The sequence below is a fragment of the Amblyomma mixtum genome, chromosome 9, assembly GCF_055824585.1.
Source record: "Amblyomma mixtum isolate Tamu chromosome 9, ASM5582458v1, whole genome shotgun sequence".
Lineage (NCBI taxonomy): Eukaryota > Metazoa > Arthropoda > Arachnida > Ixodida > Ixodidae > Amblyomma > Amblyomma mixtum.
The window spans coordinates 28,892,238-28,912,540 of NC_143020.1; the positions used below are offsets into that span (position 1 = coordinate 28,892,238).

Consider the following 20,303-nt stretch of genomic DNA (forward strand, 5'->3'; position numbering starts at 1 on the left):
CTACACCTTCAGATGCCACTGGACGGGGGGATTGACAGAAAACCACGAAAACCTTTGCATAACCATAAGCAAACGAATATACCGCTTTGTAAGAAATGGGGCCCCCTCGGATTGGCGGGGGATTCCTGTTTTTGCAGCTCGACAAGCTCTCCCCAATTGATTCGGCTAAACGAAGTTACATAAGGTGGGGGCTCACCTCCTCGCTTTGGTTTTCTCGCTTCATAAATGTCGCTCAAAGTTCCACTGCCCGCGGTTCCATATACTAAGCAAATTAAAATAAATGGGCCCCTTCTCCTGCTGTCGCAGGGGAGGCCCTGGGCTGCAGCCCCCTTAGACCCCCCCTTAATCCAGCGCTGTTTATCGACAAACAGCGTGATGCTATCAGTATCATTGTGTCTCGCTATCCTGCCTTATCTATATTCTTGTCATGGGACTTTAACCTTGCTAATATTTCCTGGGAAAGTCCGTATCTAATTGTTTCTCCATTCTCGGCCTAAAGTCACTTTTCATGAGCTCTGCTCCTATTTTCATTTCGCACAGCTTGTCAGAATGCCAACCATGTGTACGTCACACTCCACTAATACACTAGATCTAGTATACTGACGACTGATCTGGAGCTTCTTTTTCCTATCACCCATTTTCCCGGCATTCAGGACCACGATTTTCTTGACTCGAGTCTAAAAATTTCTTTTCAACGCTCACCAGTAAAAGGTAAGCAGATTCGGTACTGCAGTTTAGCTAACTTTCACGCTATTAATGGTAACATTTGCCATTTCTGGGACACGTCCGTAAAAGATTTTGAACGGCGTTCTGTACAGCAAAACTCGGATTTCTGTTTTCTGGCTTATAGGAGTTTAACGTCCTAAAGCGACTCGGTTTATCAGGGACGCCGTAGGGAAGGGCTCCGGAAATTTCAACCACCTGGGGCTCTTAAACATGCACTGCCATCACACAGTACACGAACCTCTAGTATTTAGTCTCCATTCAAATTCAGTCACCGCAGCCGGGATCAAACCCGTGTCTTTCGGGTCGACAGCCGGGCGCCATAACCACTGAATCACCGCGGTGGCAAAAACTGGGATTTTTTTGGTGAAGGTTAATGAGCTCTGCAACACGTTCATTCCATTGATATTATTAGGTGCAACGTTAGAGCCCTGTGGTTCAATAAAACACTCACCGCATTCCTAACAAGAAAAAGCGGCTCTTCCGTCTATCTAAAGCTCGAAACATGCCTGATCGACAGGACGCCTACTTCTCAGTTTCAAGAGTGCTCTAATGCACTACCGGATGCCAACGATCACTTCAACAGCACGTTGGCAATTATGTAAATAAACAACCGAAATAAGTTCTTGCCCACTGCAAACTTGAAACATTACAGAGCTGTTTCTCTTCACGACGATTCCGGCGACTACAATGAAAGACCAGGAACGAGATTCCGTCGTACAGATTAGGTAACAGACACTCACGTCTAAAATACAGACCCATTTCATTAACAAGCATTCCTGGCCAAACGTTCGAGCATGTAGTGTATTCGCATGTCTTCAAATTCTTGGAAGAGGACTCATTATTCACATATGCGCAACATGGCCTCATACGCTAATCTTCCTTTGAAACGCAGTTTCTGGTCTTTAGACATCGTTTGCATGCTATTCTTGACAAACACTCCAATATCGATATCATCTGCCTTAGCTTCTCCAAAGCATTTGGTAAGTTTAACGATAAACTACTAATGTTTAAGCCGTCTCTTTTGAATTTAGGCCCTAAACTTCTGTTTTGGAATGAGTGTTTTCTTACTAACAGCTGCCAATACGTAACAAATGACGGCTACGATTCGAACCAAAGTAACATTAGGCTTCCCTTGATTTTTGATTTTCCACATAGTTGTTGATGACCTTCCTAATTATATGACAGCTTCAAAGCATCATTACGATAGCAACTGCGTTGTTTATGGGGGAGTTAGTTGCAAAAATGACAAAAATTATACACTTGGAGATTGAGAGCATTTCTAATTGGTGCAAATTATGGAAAATGAAGCATAACACTAACAAATGCCAGATAATGAGTGCGTCACGTCGGGGCGTGCGTAACGCTGAACAGGAAGTCATGTAACCCTATCGGTACTTAGGTGTACTCATAATCTCAACATTATCGTGGCACCGCACATTGTTTCAGTAATTTGGTATGCTAACCGCATGCTCGGGTTTATACGTCTAAAGACCTGAGTTTCATTAAAAAATCCGCTTTGAATTGAATTTCAATGGAGGCGAAATTCTTGAGGCCCGTGTACTGTGCGATGTCAGTGCACGTTAAAGAAACGCAGGTAGTCGATTTTCCCGGAGCCCTCCACTACGGCGTCCCTCATAGCCTGAGTTGCTTTGGGACGTTAAACCCCAATAAACCAAACCAAACCAAAAATTCCCATTTAAAGACACTTGTGCGATAAAAAGCAGAATACGCTGATTCCATATGGGACTATAATCCCATAATCCAGGGTTCGACGGATCGCCGTCTGGCCAGGTAGTACCATGGTTGAACAAGTCGGCGATCACTGACCAATTGTTAAATAAAATTGGCAGTGGCTTAGCTCTGGTTCAGCCTGGATATAGAAGCGAAAAGCTTCAGTTAGGCTTGGTTTGACGTCATGGGTGTCGCAGTTCGCGCACAATGCACTGGGAGCACCACGATATAGGTGGAGGCGTTCGGCCGTCTACACACTTCCTGTGCGGAGGCGGAGGAAGAGACGGAAAGCGGCGCGGTTAAAATTCAGGGGGATCTTTGGCTGTGTAAAGGGCAGCAAGGCGAAAGCGTTTGCTGGCGCACTGCTTTTTTTATTGTTCATATTGTGTTTTTTTTTCATTTTTTATGTGTGTTGCTGTTGGTTTAATTTTTGTATGTTTTTGTAATTGTGAATTTTTCCAATTTCATTGTTTATATTTTGTTTATTTTCTTATTTGTTTTTATGTTTCTTCTTTTTCTTTTTCTTTCTTTCATTTTTATTCTTTCTAACTTTTCACTCACTTTTATTTTTTATTCCTTTAATTTCATTTACGAGAGCCATGCATTCACTAGATGCGCCTTTATTCATGTTCAAACATTGAGCATTCGTGGCGGAGTGGTTGCGCCTCCCCTTCAAATGCCAAATGCCCTGGTTCAAATTTCAGCCTCGACGCAGTTTCTATTTAAGCAGCGCGTGGCTGCATCCGAAGGTCAAACGGAGGCGAGGACGAGTAGCGCGCGCTGCCGTAGGGGCGGCGCACATGCGCAGTAGCGCGCGGCTGCGGCCACCTGCGCCGCGTGTGACGTCACTCGAGTTCGCGCATGCGCAGCACTGGCAAATCTGTACACCGGCCCACGGCTCACGCGAAGCTCGGGTCCGACCCTCGTAGTGAAGCTTTTCGCTTCAAAAACAGTTAGTTGACATTTCGGAACCCCTACGGGTTCCTTGTTCACAATGGAGAACCGGTCGAGTACGAAGCAGGTCAAGAAGCTTTGAAAAGTCGGCGTAATGATTTTGCATCAGCCGTGTGAAGATTCCCCTTAAGTCCTGTTAATATCGTTCGGCGTTAACCGTATGATCAGTGATTCCAGGTGCAGCCATGCTGAGAGGCCCCTTTCGGTAGCAACGATTTCTATGCCATCCCAAGAGATTTCATGTCCTTATTTTTGTGCGTGTTCTGCCACAGCGTTTGGCGCGGTCCGGTTCCTGGCGACATCATTGCGGTGCTCTTTTAGCCGCCTTGGCAAATTCCCCGTCTCAATGGTGTAGATAGAGCCGCAATCATCACAAGGTATCTTACATGCGATACCCGAAAACTTTGAACGGGGCAAAGCATTTTTCACATTAACAAGAGCCCCGCGCAGTTGGCTGGTAGGCACGTGGGCAATGTGTATATTGTGGTTCTTGAAGACACGTGCCAAGGCTTCGCTTATGCCTGGGATGTACGGAATGGCCGCGCGTTTTGGACAAGATGACGATGTTGCATTTTTTGTGGGTTGCGGCTGCGAATGCTTGTCGAACTGGCGTCTCGACACCCTTTTTATAAACTTTTTCGGATATCGGTTCTATTGCAAGTCCTTCCTTATTACTTCAAGTTCCTGATTGAGGGTGCGCTCATCGGAACACTTGCGGACGGTCTGGTTCACAAGTGACGGCAGGGTGAGCTTATCGGTGCACCGATTGAAAATTAAGGTAGCTTCCTGAGTGGGTAGGCTTCCTGTACACGCTAAACTTTAGGCCGGAGGGTGAACGTGTAACGAGGGCATCCACAAATAGAATGCTTCCGTTTTCTTCTTTCTCTACAGTGAATCTAATGGAAGTCTCTATACTGTTCAGGTGATCCAGGAGAATGGCACTTTTCGATTGTTCGCATTCATGTTTTTCCTCACGTTTTCCTTAAGTTTTCCCTCAACAACACTATCGGTCGAGGTTGGAATGTCTGCAGGGCTTTTTCCTCAATTGCTTACATCACCAAGTTAGCCGTAGTAACGAGGATCGATGCACCCCTAGCGGTTCCGAACGTTTGCTTGTGTAAGGATGCATTGCACGTGAAGTAATTGTGTTCCTTAAGCAGAAGCTTAGATTACATAGCTCACCGGCGTGAAATGGTTGATGGTCTTGAAAAGATGCGTCCTTGGCGAAAAGTTCCCTGCAAGTGTCGACAGTCAGCCCGACAGGAAGGCTTGTGAATAGCGAGCAGACGTGAAATGAAACCAGTACATCGTCGTCTACCAAAACGCTGCCGGCAACCTTGATGATGAAATCATATGTGTTGCGGACATATGTGCCTGTCTTACCGACCTTCAGCGCAAGGACTTTGTGTAGGTACCCCGAGAGGCTATGGCAACGGGATCTTGTGAAACCAAGTATAGGTCGTAACGAGACTCCTGTCTTGTGAATCTTTGGGAGATCACATATTGCTGGTGCGCACCCATTGGTGCGAAGCAGGTGATAATAAGGGCTGCTTTTCGACGGCGGAAGGCCCCCAAATATATCCGAGAGTACTTCTTGCAATCCGGTCTGTATTTATAGGGTCGGATCCTTGTTCAGCTTTCGGCACGTTGATTCGCCATCCAGCATGCTCGTCATTTTCTCGTGGTAGGTTGAACGGTCGGGCATAACTGTGACGGTCCCCTTGTCTGTCCGCGGATTCTGGTGTACTTCACCGCTGTATCATGATGTACTACACAGCTGAAGATGCTATGCCGACGAATGTGCTCTACTGACCCAAAAAGCCTATTTTTTAAATTCTGTAAAATCTTAGATAAAACGCAATGTATATCGAGGTTATGTATATGTATTCTTTTGGTTTATGCGGGCTTACCGTCTCAAAGCGACTGAGACTATTAAAGACGCCGTAGTGAAGGGCTCGGGAAATTTTGACCATTTGGTGTTCTTTAACATGCACTGAAATAACACCAGTACACGGGCCTTTAGAGTTTCGCCTCTATCGAAATTGGACCTCCGCGGCCGGGATCGAACGCGCGTCTTTCGGGTCATCAGACGAGAGCCATAACAACTGAGCCACCGAGGCGGTAATATGCCATGTTTTCTCGACTTCCGAACATGTTCCCTCCACCTCACGGCTTTTTTGCCTTTTAAATCAGCACTGGTTAGGGATGTAGAAAAGGAAGTTCTAAACTGCCCATGCGTCATGTTCCTATGCTGCTCGCTTTTCTGGAGCTCATAGGGCTCACACAAGACGTAGACGCAACTGCCTGCTATAGGAAACAGACGGCGGATCGGTCTGCAGAGGCATATTGGTTCTTGTAAATGAGTACGAGCACAAAACCACTTTTGCTTACGTTTAGCTCGATAAAAAATCGCTTACATGGTTTAGTTACGTCAAGCATGACACTCTTGTTTCTAAATAAGAGCTACACAAGGGCCGTTTCCTCCATATAATACCGCGTGATTTAAAGCCGACGTGGCACGGCCCAAACAGAAGGCTTGCCAAAACGCGGTTTCAGAATTTTCGGTGCTAATTTGTGGCTTACAGAAACGCAGATTTACAGCAGGAGCAGCAATTCTCAATTTCTCATGTTCTCATGTTACTATTTCATGCTGCTTTAAGGAGGTGATCGCAGTCGTCTGCACAAAATTGTAATGTCTCATCAAAAGAGAGGTTGAATAAAGTCGAAAGTGAACGTTAGATATGCGCAGTTAGCTCGGCGAAGAAGCAAAAGTTACTTGCTTGCCGCAGTGAATAAGTGTCGTACACAGGAATTTGCACCTTTAGGGAAATCCCTAGAACATGTGCACTGTCCTCCTACCATGCCAGGCTTTTTGAAGAGACATTTATCTTGAGACAGATCTGGTGCACATCGTGCTGCGATCCAGACTTGCCTACACGCAGTTTTGCACAGGGCGACGATTTCCGCGTGGCATCAGAGTCGTTACCAAAGTGGATTACGCAGAAGGGATTGACCGCTATAATTCAAGAACCTTCGAGAAAACTCCGTGATTCCACGCCACAACCTACAAATTGAAGGACAGCACCAAGCGAAACCTCGGCGAGGACCTGGATAGGACGACCTTTTTTGTTTTTGTTATTGCAGTGTTGCGAGACGCGTAAGTTTTTCCAGAGTTGTGATTAAGATTTGGAGGATGTCGTGTTTGCCTTTCTCGCCGCAATAAGAAAGGGTCATGCCGCTGCATACCATGAAGGCAGAAGATCACAATTAGTTTCAATATTTTATTGGCCAAAAAGAATTCGATTCAAGGAACTGTATATTCACTTAAGCTGCACCACAGCTTTTTGTTGTGCGCTATTATTAGTAATACTTGTGGTGAGGGAAGGTTTTCGAGTAGGTCGCGGTCTGCACACTCCTTGAATGCACACTTGAAAATATGGAAAAAAACGCTTCTTTGTAAATTACACTTAAGCAGGCTTTCTTAGTCGCCATGGAATAAAAAAATACTTTCTAAAACAGGATGAATTGCATATATGGATGACACACGAGCAGTTGAGTCTGCGGTGGTCCGTGAAACATTTATATCGGCCTTCTGCGGCAGATGTGTGAATTAGCATAAATCTAAGTTAGCCGCATGTATCCCGAATGTACACTACATTGCTGCCGCAAGCGCGAGCTGAATGCGCATTCTGACATCCAATCAACTCCTGTTTGGTTTGTTAGGGCACACTAGGCAGAGATGTGGGTTATATGCCGGATAAACATGAGGAAGCGCACATTGTGTTGTCCACGGAAAAAAACTGAAGGTCTGTGATCATGTGAAGCGGGGCCTCCAATCCGGCATTCGTGAATGACGCCAGCGTCTGCACTTTGTCGGGTACTTAGGGAGAGATTGAAAGTAAATGTGGCCTTTATGAAGACCAAGCCTCAGCAAGAGAAACAGTGCTACCAGTGGATTGCCTTAGTATGTCCTACAAAAGGCGCATCTAGGACTAGGTAAACTTCGGCAGGTGTGAATGCTGCCTGCATCAATTTCTTGTAAACTTTTGGGAGGCTTGCAAGAAAGATCCCAGCCAAGCACAAATGAGCCAGCCGACGCAGTTTTGCAGTTGTTTCGCCTTAGCTGATAAGCCGCCATGTGTACCTTCTGTCCGCATAGGTTCATTGTTGGCATGCGCAGGGAAGATTCAAAGGAAACGTGGGCTACATGCGGGAAAAACCTCGGGAAGACCTTGTAGGGCGATTTACGAAAAACCACTGCTGGTTCTATGAGTATATCTCAGTCCCTGCATGCGCTCATCGCCGGCTTGACAGATACTTTAGGACATGTGAACGTATATGTGGGCTGTACAGAAGAAAAACACTCGTCTTCACCTAACTAGGCTACTGGCGTAATGCCACTCACAGGTGGCACCATATCTGGCGCAGAAGAACTGAACAAGCCGGCGTGCATAAATCTTACTGCAAAAACATTCCTTTCGTTTAGTTCTTGTTTTATACGCCTGTAACTCAATAACGTAAATGTGTAAATGTAAGTGCTTCAAACGTAAATGTAAATGTAAGAGCTTCAAACATTTTGAGAATTCACGCTTTAGCAGCAGTAATATTCATGAAAATTAAGCAAAATAACCATAGTGTAGACAGCAATGGAGGCAGCACTTCACTAGGATGCTATACGCCAAGATCAGAGTCGCCCTTTTCGTTCTGTCGGGGACACAACAAGCAGCCCACGAAGCCACGGGACCATACAGACCAAACAAGTTGGCGAGTTCGCCTTAGGACGGACGTGAGACTCGATCACACATGGATTCCCTATCAAGCATGACGTAGACCTGATTGAAACACGTGGTCTGTGCAGTTTCCCGATGTCCTGACCACAGCATTGTACATGAATTCGGGCCTGTGTACATCCAACGCGGGCAGTTCAGTGGTGTCAGCTCTTCTGCTACCTATGTCCGCCGCTCCTTGTTGGGAGCGTATCAGAAAACCTAAGTTTAACTACCCGCTGTAAGACCTGCATGGGTGTCATATTGGTATTGGAAGGGACGAACAGTGAGCAAAACATCCGCCATACCGCGTGGTCTGCCTACATCGGTAGAGTCTAGGATCGAAGGGACAGTTTAGTGAGCTGCCCACAGTATTATGGCGCTGAATGGAGTTAGGAACCTACACCGGCGCCACAAAAGGTTACCAACATCGTTCCTTGATGAACCAGATTTGAGAGGGAGGGTCGGTTGGCAGCTGAAACTGAGGAGATGCTGGCCCACCTTGCGGATCCGATGTAGGATCCACAAGTGCTTCCCACATCGGACCACCCGAAGCTGTCAATAATCTTCCGCCTTAAGCTACACGGAATGTTATGAGCATGTTAAGAAAGCTGGGACAAGTAGCAACTGGAATTTGGCCGCAGAAGGCATAGAAAATCAAGAATGCAAAGAGTCATTTCCAGAGAAAAATGTGTTTCACCCCTAATCACTCAAATATAAATACTAGCTTAAGGTATTGCTAATTGCCAGTGCAGCAGAATAAGCTACCGACAACAGAAGGCATAAAACACGACCTCTGAGTATTCTGCCTCCTCTGCCGCTTCTTGCTTTGCACTGCTAATAGAAGCGGCAGCCGTGTTACTCAGCTCTCAACATTTTGTAGAGGTGAGGGTATTTTTGCTTCAAGCTTAATTATTATGTTTCCTCCATATTATGTTTCCTCTATAGGCGCCGAATCTAGGCTACGCATCGACCACCCCGGACGGTGAGTCGGCCTTCTCAAGGAAGTTGTTCTGAAGGCAGATATAGACCTATCGCCACGTGTCCCCAAAAAAGGGCTAGAATACAGGGATTGCCAATAATACTCGGTCAATTTTTCTTTAATATATATAAACAGTTACACGTCGAGTGAAATGCGTTCCCTGCGACAGAAAAAGCATGAGATTTAAGGCAGAAATGAAAACAATGTTGAAAGGCCACAAATAAAAAGCAAAGAACAGGATTGTCCAGGCGCTGTTCAAGAAATGCTGCGTTTGCGGTGCATTCTTTCGTACCCCTGTAATTACTTGAAGTAAAGTTTTCTGGCTCACAAGAACCAAATAAGGGTGGCCATTTGATCTGCAGTTGTTATGTGGTGTTTTAGGAGCGTGCGCCTGTGTTTTCGAGCCCCGAATGGCAGTGGTTCTAGCGGTAATAGCCAGCAGTGTACATTTTTTATACTGAGTGGAAAGCGTTGAGACTCCTTCTGAAGCGCACAAATGGCGCGAACGTTTGTCGAGAAGCGTGAAGCAGAAACATGCTGATTTTACTAGGTGCTCCAATTGTGCTTTCGCCCACGCTGATTTTCATGGTAATTAGCTTTCATCATTTTTTGCTGTACTGGGAATTTCCGCACACGGCGCGAAGAGGCCGTGCCATATCTGCATTATTAGTGCCAATTCTCATGGCGTTGTATTTTTCGCGATTCTTTAAAAGGAAGATTGCAGTTACAATCCGGCTTTATAGACACGGTCTGCCAGTGAGTTCCGGATGATGAAAAGAAATTTTAATCATAAAAGATGTATTGTTATTTATCAGTCTTTAAAGCTGCTTATTCACAGAGCTGAAGTGAGTCATTTCCTTAAACAAAAAGCACCATACCTCACGCAGACCAAAACATTGTATAGAATGCTGGAAAAATTTGCTTTTGGTTTCATTGCGTTCAATGAGTTGATAATGCGCTGTTCACTCTGAATCATTACCTTTCGATCTCCGCAGGTAGTGTAGTCCAGCGCCTCTACTTCACTCCGATAAGTGTAGATCGCACGGTACCGCTGGCGGTCCTTGTAAAACTCTTTAGTCACACGATGCTCGCATCGTACTTTGCACTCACTGTTGTTTCCTAAAACCTAAAAAAGTTTTTAAAAGTTATGAAGATTGCCGTTTTGAAATCAACGTAACTTATCCTGCAAGAGCAAAAACCTTATAAATTCATTGCTGAATAATGATCTTTGCTTCAACTTTGCTTCAACATGAATAATGACCTTTATTTCAAAGGATATCACTGCTGTGTATCGATGCTATGTATGGGCACTGAAGTGCTTTCGGTGCTCGCGGTGCTCTAACTGAAGCGGAAGATCTGACGCCTTCGTCGACGTCTAAAGCCAAAACGATATGTGAGGAATAAGTGAAAGGAGCTGTAGTTGCTCACGGGCGCGAGAAGGAGACAAAAAGTGCTGTGGCGCAAGAAACTCTTGAAGAAATAGGAGGGGCAGTGATATCGGAGTGCATATTGCAACCGCGCAAAACGACGCAGGACGAAGAGACGACGAAGATCTTCGTCCTGCGTCGTTTTGCGCACTTGCAATATGCACTCCATTGTCAACCACCAACTAGCCCGCCTTCACTTGTTGCAGTGATATCCACAGAAAGGATTGGGAGAGACGATGATTGTAGACGAAGAGGCACAGGTGCCAGCTTTTGGAAAAACGAATTTTATGTCTCTGCGGATTATTATAATTTTTCTATCCCGTGACCTCGGCCTGGGTTTCTTTACAGTCGTTTTAAACGCATTACAAAGCGAATTTTGGCTCTCATCTCATCTTTTTGGTCTTGCTAATTGCTGCCTCACGTATGTATTCTTAACTGTTTTTACCCATTTTAATCCTTCGTGAACCGTGTTTTTAGCTTGGTTTTGGTTTGGTTAGGTTTGGTTTGGTTACCTTGAACGGTGTTTCTGACTCGGCCTTGGCCATGTTTTTTGCCATTTTTTTTAACGTAGCCTTTTACCTTTTATTTTGTTTCCTCATATGCATTCCTAACCATTTTACTTGTTCTCAGAGCCGTGTTAGTTTTTGGCATTGTTGGTCCTCCTGTGGCCACGCTTTTTGGCGATAGCGTTGTCCCATTTTTTATTTTTGTTTTGGTGGGACGATAAACATTCCAGGCCGTCATTTCACGAGCAATGGTTTTCGGTTCTTGTAGGCCTCTTTCTTACACCTTCGGTAGTTGGTGCGCGTACGCGTCTCTGCCTGTCTGGCACATAAAAGGCGCGGATTGAATTCTTCAGAAATAAAGTTGTACTGCCGGGCAGTTTGTTCGCGTCGTTTTCCTTCGCGCTCCTGATCTGCAAACGCTGCTTATTCCATAACGTAGAGAAGCCAGTTAGCTCAGGAACTTACCCTTCTGAGTATTATGAAGGTGTTTTTAAGTACCTCGGCTCGACGAACCGGTTCAACAATTTGCACCGGTATGTCGAGCTTATTCACTCGGAATGTTAAAGCTGTCAACCACTGACCTCCAGGAAATCGTGGGAAAAGCAAATGACGTCATGAGAATTTTGACTGCATGATCGCTTAAATTACAAGGCTCAGTTACAAGCTTCCGGCCCTGTATTACAGCGTTTAGGCGACCACAAATCCACATTTAAAGATTGCATGGGTCGAGGCAAGTAAGTAGAAGAAAAACAATTAAAACTTGTCCGTTCGTTTGCGCCTTTGTGAGGTGATAAACATGAACGAGAAGACGCGTCAGCCCCCAGTTCTTGACAGGGGATGATGAAAGTTTGTAAAATGAAAAGGCTGGGACATGAGACATCCAACGATGAACTACTCAATGAATAGAAAGGCTAGCAATGCCCTGACGGTTATGTCATGCTATGCACTGAAGAAGCTTTTTGTCATGTTTATCATGGTTATATTCCCATATCTGTAACCAGAACACGTATTAATCATTCTCTACAACACTCCTTTTCAAACCGGCGCAAAATTTTCCATATCCACTAAGAAATTGCCTTGCTTCTTTGGCGCAATGAATTAGGATATCTTAAGTTTTGCAAAAACTAAGGCCACTGGACTTATTTGCGCGCAAAAAAAACACAGGACAATGTTATTAAATTCCTTATTTTCCAAAGCGAATCTAATATGATCAATTTTAATGGCCCAATGTCTGCTTTTGCTAATGGGCGCCATAGCATAAGCTGTTTTCGGCTACAGAAGGTTGGTTGCGCACCGATTCTCCAAGCATTTAACCCCACGGAAGCCGATCACCTGCGCATCAGAAAGCTTGCGCCCATTGAAAACTGACAAGAATCCTTCGACAGTGGCTATTGAGCCTCACGCCTTCCGTATACGAGGCGAAGGTAGATAGATGCTTATGCTTCTAAGCTACCACTTCGATTCAGTACATATAATTATTTCATCCCCTTTCGCGAACAGCGACTATAACAGCTTTTAGCTACATCCATGTGATGATTGGAAATTATTTGGTCGCGTATTTTAATTAATTTTGCATTACGTACACAGTTAATGTCATCTAATCCTGTAGCGCTGAGGGCCGTCAGGGTATGTCACAGAAGAGAAGAAAGGGCTCTTTATGGCAGCTTCGTAGTACGCCATTGACAAAGCGTTGGTTATAGCCTTATGCACGGTGTGGTCACTATTTATTTGTGCGCACAATGGCTTTAATAAGAAGATATATAAATTATTTTTAACTTGCTGCCAGAATAAAGGTACCTGTCTGGGCATCTGGGTAGAACGTGACACATAAGGGTCTAGCAAACAGCAGGTGTAGCCAGTCACGTGACTAAAGTCCTAAAACGTGGCACTGCAGCTGTTCCCGTCAATGATAAAAACTTTAAAATGCCAGTTAAAATCTGAGCGAACGTTTTTTATGAGGTTCGCATTGCGTCGAATCGCTTCGCTTGGTAACTGCATTGCTAGTATAGCATAAGGAATTTATTTCCTAGATAACTTACCAACGCAGCTGTGACATTTAGTTTGTTGGGATATAGTTTCTTGCACCTTGCAAGAAGTGTGACCTGGGTCCCAGGATACTTGCCTGGGCCATACAGGCGTTTTTGGGATAACACCGTCCAACAAGTCTGACCTCTCACTCTGCAATAAATGATGAAGCATCAGGTACAAGCACTGGTTGTTACATGAACGGCATGCAATATCCAGATGGTCTTTAAGAGGAAGGAGGCGAAATGTTTATTCCTTTTTGCGAGTAATGATACTCATAATGGTGTTATTTAGTTCGAAGTTTGGAAAAAGCAACCATATAATGCGTGGAGGAAAGAACACTGCTGTTTGATGCATTATTGCTTTAAAGATTAGGCACTGCGCACATTTTTCGAAGTGAATCACACCACCCCTTATATGAGCAGTTTATGCAATGAGCTCCTGTTTTTAATCCATAATAGGTATTGACAGCCCCAGGTAATTTGGCCGCCGTTTCAGTTTTACGTTGGAAAAGTAGCTGCAACAGAACTATAGCCTCAGCTATAGCCTAGCAGTGATGCCTGCTTAGAACCAGTTATGAACAATCTTGGCTGGAGACTGTAAGTGCCGCTACAACATGCGGCGAGTGGATGCCGGATATCTTACCGGCGACCTAGTCCGAGTTTGTTCAGGAATCAGACAGCACGCAAAAATTTCTTGTGCCGTTATATTGGAACGCACAGAGTTATTCGACGTGTTTATTATCTGAACAATGAAATCGTTCTTCATGAAGAACTGCTACCACGACGCCGCGATCCTTGCGAGGTAGCCCACGTCATCGCCCAAACCTTACTACACCAGAATGGACTGACTCATGTTGTAACCCCCCGATTTTTTTTTTGCATGTGGTCGACCTTTTCCGAAGGGAGGACACTCGGGGGGTGGAGGTGTGGGGGGGGGGGGGGCTGATGCAGTGCTCGAGGTGAAAATGATCAGGAGTCCGGAAGAACAAAAAGCACCGGCTTGAACATTCCGGCCGTTCTCGGACAGCGCTGTTCCCTTATTCACCGGGGTCCACACTTGAGGCATCTGACCAAGTGCTCATCTACGTGACAATATTTTTCCGCAAACCCTCAGATTCTTCTGTTAGGAGGTAGTACCTACTGCTAAGCCTCATCGCCTGCTCTACAGCGTTTACATGAATTCAACAGAAGGCGGGTCGAGTAGATTGTTTGAGTGTAGCAGACGCCATTAAGAAGGAAAGGCGAAACTCATCGTTCAATGTTTCGCTCGATGTTTTTACACTTTTTCTCAAGAAGCGGATTTAACTCGCCTTCTGTAAAGTTTATGGAAATGCACACCATACGGCGCTCTTGTAAAAAAGACCGGACTGTAATGTTCCAATCACACGATCCAAAATTTGTGCTTGTTGCTTAGGACCGTTTTATCATGTCCGCGCAGTGTTTCTTGAAACCAACGACTGATAATAAGCACTCTAAAAAATATTGGCTGGTTTTAAAATTAGCTATTCTGAGATTTGCCTAATGGTCTTTTTTGGCATTAAATAATGGTTCATTCACAAATTCTGGTTCACTAGCCCAAATGGGTAATCGTAAAAACAGTAAGTGCTAGCAGTATGCGGTTTTGTGGAATCACCGTGACCCAGCGTTTAGCAATTTGTATCGCTTGACTGGTGCTAGCTGCTAAAGAATTCAGCCGTTTTCTATCAGGGATGTGACAAGAGTTCTCAAGCTAAAACACCAGTTCTGCGTGAAGGTAGCTTTGTCGTCAGTGGCGGTTGTTCATGACCTGCATTCAAATTTCGTGAAATACTTGGTTGTTTTCAGGCACTCGTTGTCTCGCGGGTGGCCAGAAGTGTGGCTTGACTTACGTGATCACGTACTGCATCTGCTGCAAACTGCAGTTTGAGAATTGGTGCTGCTGAGGTCCCTCTCTTACGTAACTCATCAAGTAGCCATCTTTAAAGGGACAGTTGAGGGCTCCAGGGTGGCCCGTGATGGACCTGGCAGGCCCATCCCCGTCGTGCTGCGCACCCAACCTGCACAAAAAAAAGGCATGATATGATATTATATTTGAATAAATTTGTCAGCATTATCAGGAATGCTACGCTAAAAGCAAACCTACATAGCTAATGTAAGATCAACACTTTTGAACATGACCGGACATTTTCACCAGATTTCAAAGATTCCGAAACACAGAGTTGGAGCCGTACACATCATGTGATATTTCCGTCCTATGTGTTTTTGCTTCACCGACATATTCTTGTTTAATGATTTTCGTGTTTAAATATGAGAGTAGCAGCAGGCAGGAATGAAATTATTCTGTTCTTTATGAGAATTTTAGGCCAGTGCTGAATCTGCGCAGTTCAGTTTAACCGCCCACACAGCCCTTTAATCACTTTAGATCTTATCAGTTGATCCAAAACTACATTGATTTTGGTTCCATAACGTGCATGATGTTTTTGTAGTATGCCGAAAAACACAAACGCCTGTTTCTGGCAAATTAATGAAGGCGTATTTAGCTTCTGAAGATAACACATGGTCCGAAAAACTACACCCACTGTGCTCTAGCTGTATTTGGGCAGTCATTTTTTGCGTAATTTAAATATTTGCCCAAAAACCAGCTTTAACTGCAGTTGCTGAGATGATGTGTAAAAAAATGGTAGTTTACATTGGTGAACGCAATTACCCGCGCAGTTAAGGTCCTCGATGAGGAAGGGATCCGGTGCAAAGGCGTTATGTAGTTAGCTACATGGGCTTTCGGAAAGCAATATGATAGAAGTTTGTTAATCACGTAGCATAATTTCACGGAAAATTCAATTGAGTTGCCATTTCTTCGAACCAGCGCACATTTGACAACTCTGTGGAGTGAAGCTGCCGAGCAGCAAATACATATTCTGCAAAGGAACAACAAATTATCTTCTCCACTGGGCTTTGTATTATAAGCTGACATCAGGCTTTCTTTCTTTCTTCCTTTCTTTCTTTCTTTCTTTCTTTCTTTCTTTCCTTCCTTCTTTCTTTCTTTCTTTCTTTCTTTCTTTCTTTCTTTCTTTCTTTCTTTCTTTCTTTCTTTCCTTCTTTCTCTCTTTCTTTCTTTCTTTCTTCCTTTCTCTCTTTCTTTCTTTCTTTCCTTCTTCCTTCCTTTCTTTCCTTCTTTCTTTCTTTCTTTCTTTCTCTCTCTTTTTCTTTCTTTCTCTCTTTCTTTCTTTCTTTCTTTCTTCCTTTCTTCCTTTCTTTCTTTCCTTCTTTCTTTCTTCCTTCCTTTCTTTCTTTCTTTTCTCTTTCTTTCCTTCTTTCTTTCTTTTATTTTTTGCTTAGACGTTTGCCTAATAAAGGGCTGAGGCTAAAGGAACAATGTTTCCTGACAGGGCCTCAGCCCCCTACTACATGACAAACAAACATATAAATTACAAAAAGTCTACCCACCTGTGCGAAATTGCTTAAGAAAAAATGAATAATTAGATAAGTCGCAGATTGTTAAGAGAAATAAAAACATTTCATAGTTCTTTTTTTCGTAACGGTAAATAATGAAAGCAAAATACAAAAAGAAGTCTTACAGGTGACCGATTTCATGCGTTATTGTGCCCACGCCGGTGTAATAGCCGGCAGAATCTTCCCCAAGGCCGACAAAAAAACTAGTGCACAAGCCAGATACGTAGGCAATTCCTGAAAAGAAAATAAAGCACGATATATCAAAGGAAACACCCAATCTTTGTCACCAACTGTACAATTTCAGCCGCGTACTCAATGCGTGGGGCTATGTCACTGTTTTGGGAAAGAAACTCAGAGCAAGGCTCTTGACTTTAAGCCAGGTAAAGAAGGTAATATGAACATGCCGAGAATTCGGGGCGAATTGAGGTGAATTCTTTAAGGCCACACACCAAAACAAACATGATGCGAGATAGAAAACAATGACACGCTTTGATGTTAAAAAGTGCCGAAAATTATTTTGAAGCTATGAAGAAGCGCCCATAAAATTAACTTTCGCTGCAGCCATCTCGGTGTGCTGTATCACAGAAATATAACGCAATACACACAAAGTCAATGCTTAGATCTAGTTTATTCACAGAAAGATGGTTTGGTTTGGTTTATGGGGTTTAACGCCCCAAAGCGACTCAGGCTATGAGAGACGCCGTATTGGATGGCTCCGGAAATTTCGACCACCTGGAGTTCTTTAACGTGCACTGACATCGCACAGTACACGGGCCTCTAGAATTTTTCCTCCAAAGAAATTCCAGCCACCGCGGCTGGGATCGAACCCGCGTCTTTTCGGTCAGCAGCCGAGCACCATAACCACTGAGCCACCGCGGCGGCCTATTCACAGAAAGAATGGTCATTTGATACACGAAAACAATCAAGCAAATAATTCTAGGCATTGACGTTTCCGCCTATGTTCATGGAACGAAAAGTAGGTTTTCATGGACTGTCGCAGTTGTACAATATTTCTGAGAGGAGTGTAGGCCAAACGAATAGTGCAAATGAATAGTTGCGCGGCACTATTCCTAAAATAACCGCAAACTAACAAAGCTCTATGATAGCCACTATTATGGTAAAGAAGGCTGGCCGCTTCGTAATAACTAGCAGAGGCCGTAAGGTCGGGCGGATGGTGTACGAAAAATAGACAGGACGGTGCAATGCTTACGCTTCATTGCTATGTTTTTGCACATGTTGCTGGGTACTCTATCGCTTGCATAAAAGAGGAACTGCGGAAAATACGTGGATTACCGGTAATGGGCGCTGACAATCTGTGATGGTAGTTTGTGCATGACAGCAGTGTACATTTTAAGAAATGATGAAAAAGCAGAGGAAAAGCATACAAGGACTTATTTCGATGTCTCTTTGCCGGATATATTTGTGATGTTTTTGCAGGCGCTGTAATGCTGCTAGCCTTAGGGCAACTGTCCATGCTTGGGCACTCACTAAAAGCGAACGAAAACGAATATCAGGCTGCCATTGTGGCTGTTCGCAGTGGCAGCCACCCCATCACGACAGGAACGGTTTTTACCTCATCCATAAGCACGGCTGAAGAAGCGGCTATCGCTGTAGCCATCTCCTCTTCAGCCGTCCCCAAAATTATATCTGATTCGTAAGCAGCAATCCTAAATTACAGCTCTGGTCGTATCTCTCGGCAAGCCAGCACTGTACTCCGGATGCTCTCCGGATAGTGATCGGATGCTCTCAGAATTTAATTACCTTACTGTAGCCTCAAGCAGGATACAAACGAGCAGCGGCGCAGATAACTTTGATTTTCTAATGTCTTAGGCAAGTTGGAAATCACCGCAGCCTCTCCTACAACCTGTTCTAACTGGTAATCGTTGTTTCTCTTGCGATTCGCACTTCGCAATTGAAATCTTCATATTCGTCACCTTTCTGTCGTGTAGAGCCGCGAATGTTTGCTAATATTTCTGAAGGCGGCGGAATCCCTACGTAACGAGGAAAACAGCGCAAACTGTTTGCCTCGAAAGAAAGAACGAATGCGCAGCACGAAAATTAGAAGCGGCTAAGTACGTTTGGGTAAGTACATTTTTTACGAGTCTCAGCAGTGATCCAGCAAACTGATTTTCGGGGAGCGTTGCTGAGGCATTCAAAAAACTTGAAGAGCACAAACAGACAGGTCGTAGGAAGAAGACGTGATGATTTTTGCTTTTGTTATTTTCACGTTCTAACGCTGCTATGTACCGCGTTTTGTCACAAGAAACAGCTCATGCAGCTTGTCCGTACACCACGTACTAAGGCTTTTTTAGCATCTATGGAATTCCTAACTTCAGAAATGCTCTGAACAAGTAACCAACTCACATTCAAGAGGTTTCTAAGCACGACAACGCAAGAGTTCGCAATATGCCTGAAGCAGACCCTTTAGTCTCTAAACTTCTGCCAAAGGCTATGCTTATCTCACTTGTCTCTGCAACAAAGCTGCGTGGAAGGCCTGGACCTTGCTTTCTTTCTCTTTCTCTGAGTATATTTTTGTTTGTGAGAATAAATTAGGCATTCCAAGGCATTGTGTGACGGGGGTTAAAGCGCAATTATTCGTTGAAGGAATTCAAGCACGCTGATCAACTAAGACAAGCGACTAATGGCGCATGTGCTCCATCCGCGCAAGCAACTAAGGGATCATGCTTGCCGCCTGTTTCGATAAGCTGAAGTAGGCATAAGAAGGAAAATTTTTAGGAGATAAAACACTAAGCCGTCACCCTATTTCGACAACAATCTCCTGGGGACGGTCATGGAATGCGCTGCTATCCAGTTCGCTTTTCTTTTGTTTTATGGCAAGATAGGCTGCGTAGTGTATGGATATATATGAAGGTTCCGTAAACAACGGCAGGCAGGTTCAGGATGTCTTTTTTTGGTATTTTGATTTACTAATTTATTTATTTCAACTACGCCAGCGGCTATAAATTTGGAAAAATTGCGTGAGGAGAATAGGTTGCATAAATTGGAGTCAGGAAAGCGTATGCTTTAATAAAAAACACACGTAAACAGAATTATACAATTTGAACTGCAAGTATTTAGTGAAGCACGGAAGCGAGCGTATCGTACTGAAACGGAAATATATACAACATTGTAAAAGGGGCAATTCATTCAATTGACTTGTTCATTCAGAACGTTCTATATAACAAGTAAAAAACTGTAAAAATGTAATAAATTTTTAGAAATCTTTGAGGACATGTGGTCTAGCAATGTAGTCCGGAAGTCTTTTCCAACACTTCATTAAACAAGGAATGTCAGAGTTAAAAGCATGAATTCAGCAAAATTTTATTTGCAAGCTGTGATGTTATGTAGGGGACCTGACGTTTGATTCGTCGTGAATGTGGCAGTATTGACGCATGATGACTGTGGATTAATGCGCAGTAAGGAGTAAAGCGTGGCATCCTTATGTGAGTGCATATTTGTGATCGATGAGGACAACTTCGCGTTAGTCACGCTGAATATCTTCAGTATCGGTGAGAAATAAACGTGCGGCACGATTCATAGCTTGTAGATATTAGATTAGATATGGGTGATCCGCTGACAAGATAGCTGGAGTTATTTCTAGTCGAGGGCGGACAAGAGTTAAGTATGTGAACTTGCGGGTAGAAGTGGATGTGCGATGAATAGTTCCTTTCTCGCAGCGAAACGTGCGCGATGATTCAGCGGTAAGTATTAGTTGAAACTCATGTTTCAACTAATAAATCGACATCTAAAACTCG

The 20,303-nt window shown here is 44.1% G+C and overlaps 1 protein-coding gene across 1 annotated transcript in view; it reads right to left on the reverse strand.

Moving 5' to 3' along the window:
- Positions 1-4,062: 4,062 nt before the first annotated feature.
- LOC149328620 (venom metalloproteinase Antarease-like) overlaps positions 4,063-20,303 on the reverse strand; it is a 34,200-nt gene continuing 17,959 nt past the window's right edge. The window contains exons 9-15 of the mRNA XM_089559040.1: positions 16,674-16,782; positions 14,988-15,155; positions 13,132-13,270; positions 10,126-10,285; positions 6,782-6,838; positions 4,594-4,646; positions 4,063-4,134 (exon numbers count right to left, since the gene is read on the reverse strand). Coding sequence (XP_089415166.1) covers positions 4,063-4,134; positions 4,594-4,646; positions 6,782-6,838; positions 10,126-10,285; positions 13,132-13,270; positions 14,988-15,155; positions 16,674-16,782 — 758 coding nt within the window. The remainder of the gene's footprint in view (positions 4,135-4,593; positions 4,647-6,781; positions 6,839-10,125; positions 10,286-13,131; positions 13,271-14,987; positions 15,156-16,673; positions 16,783-20,303) is intronic.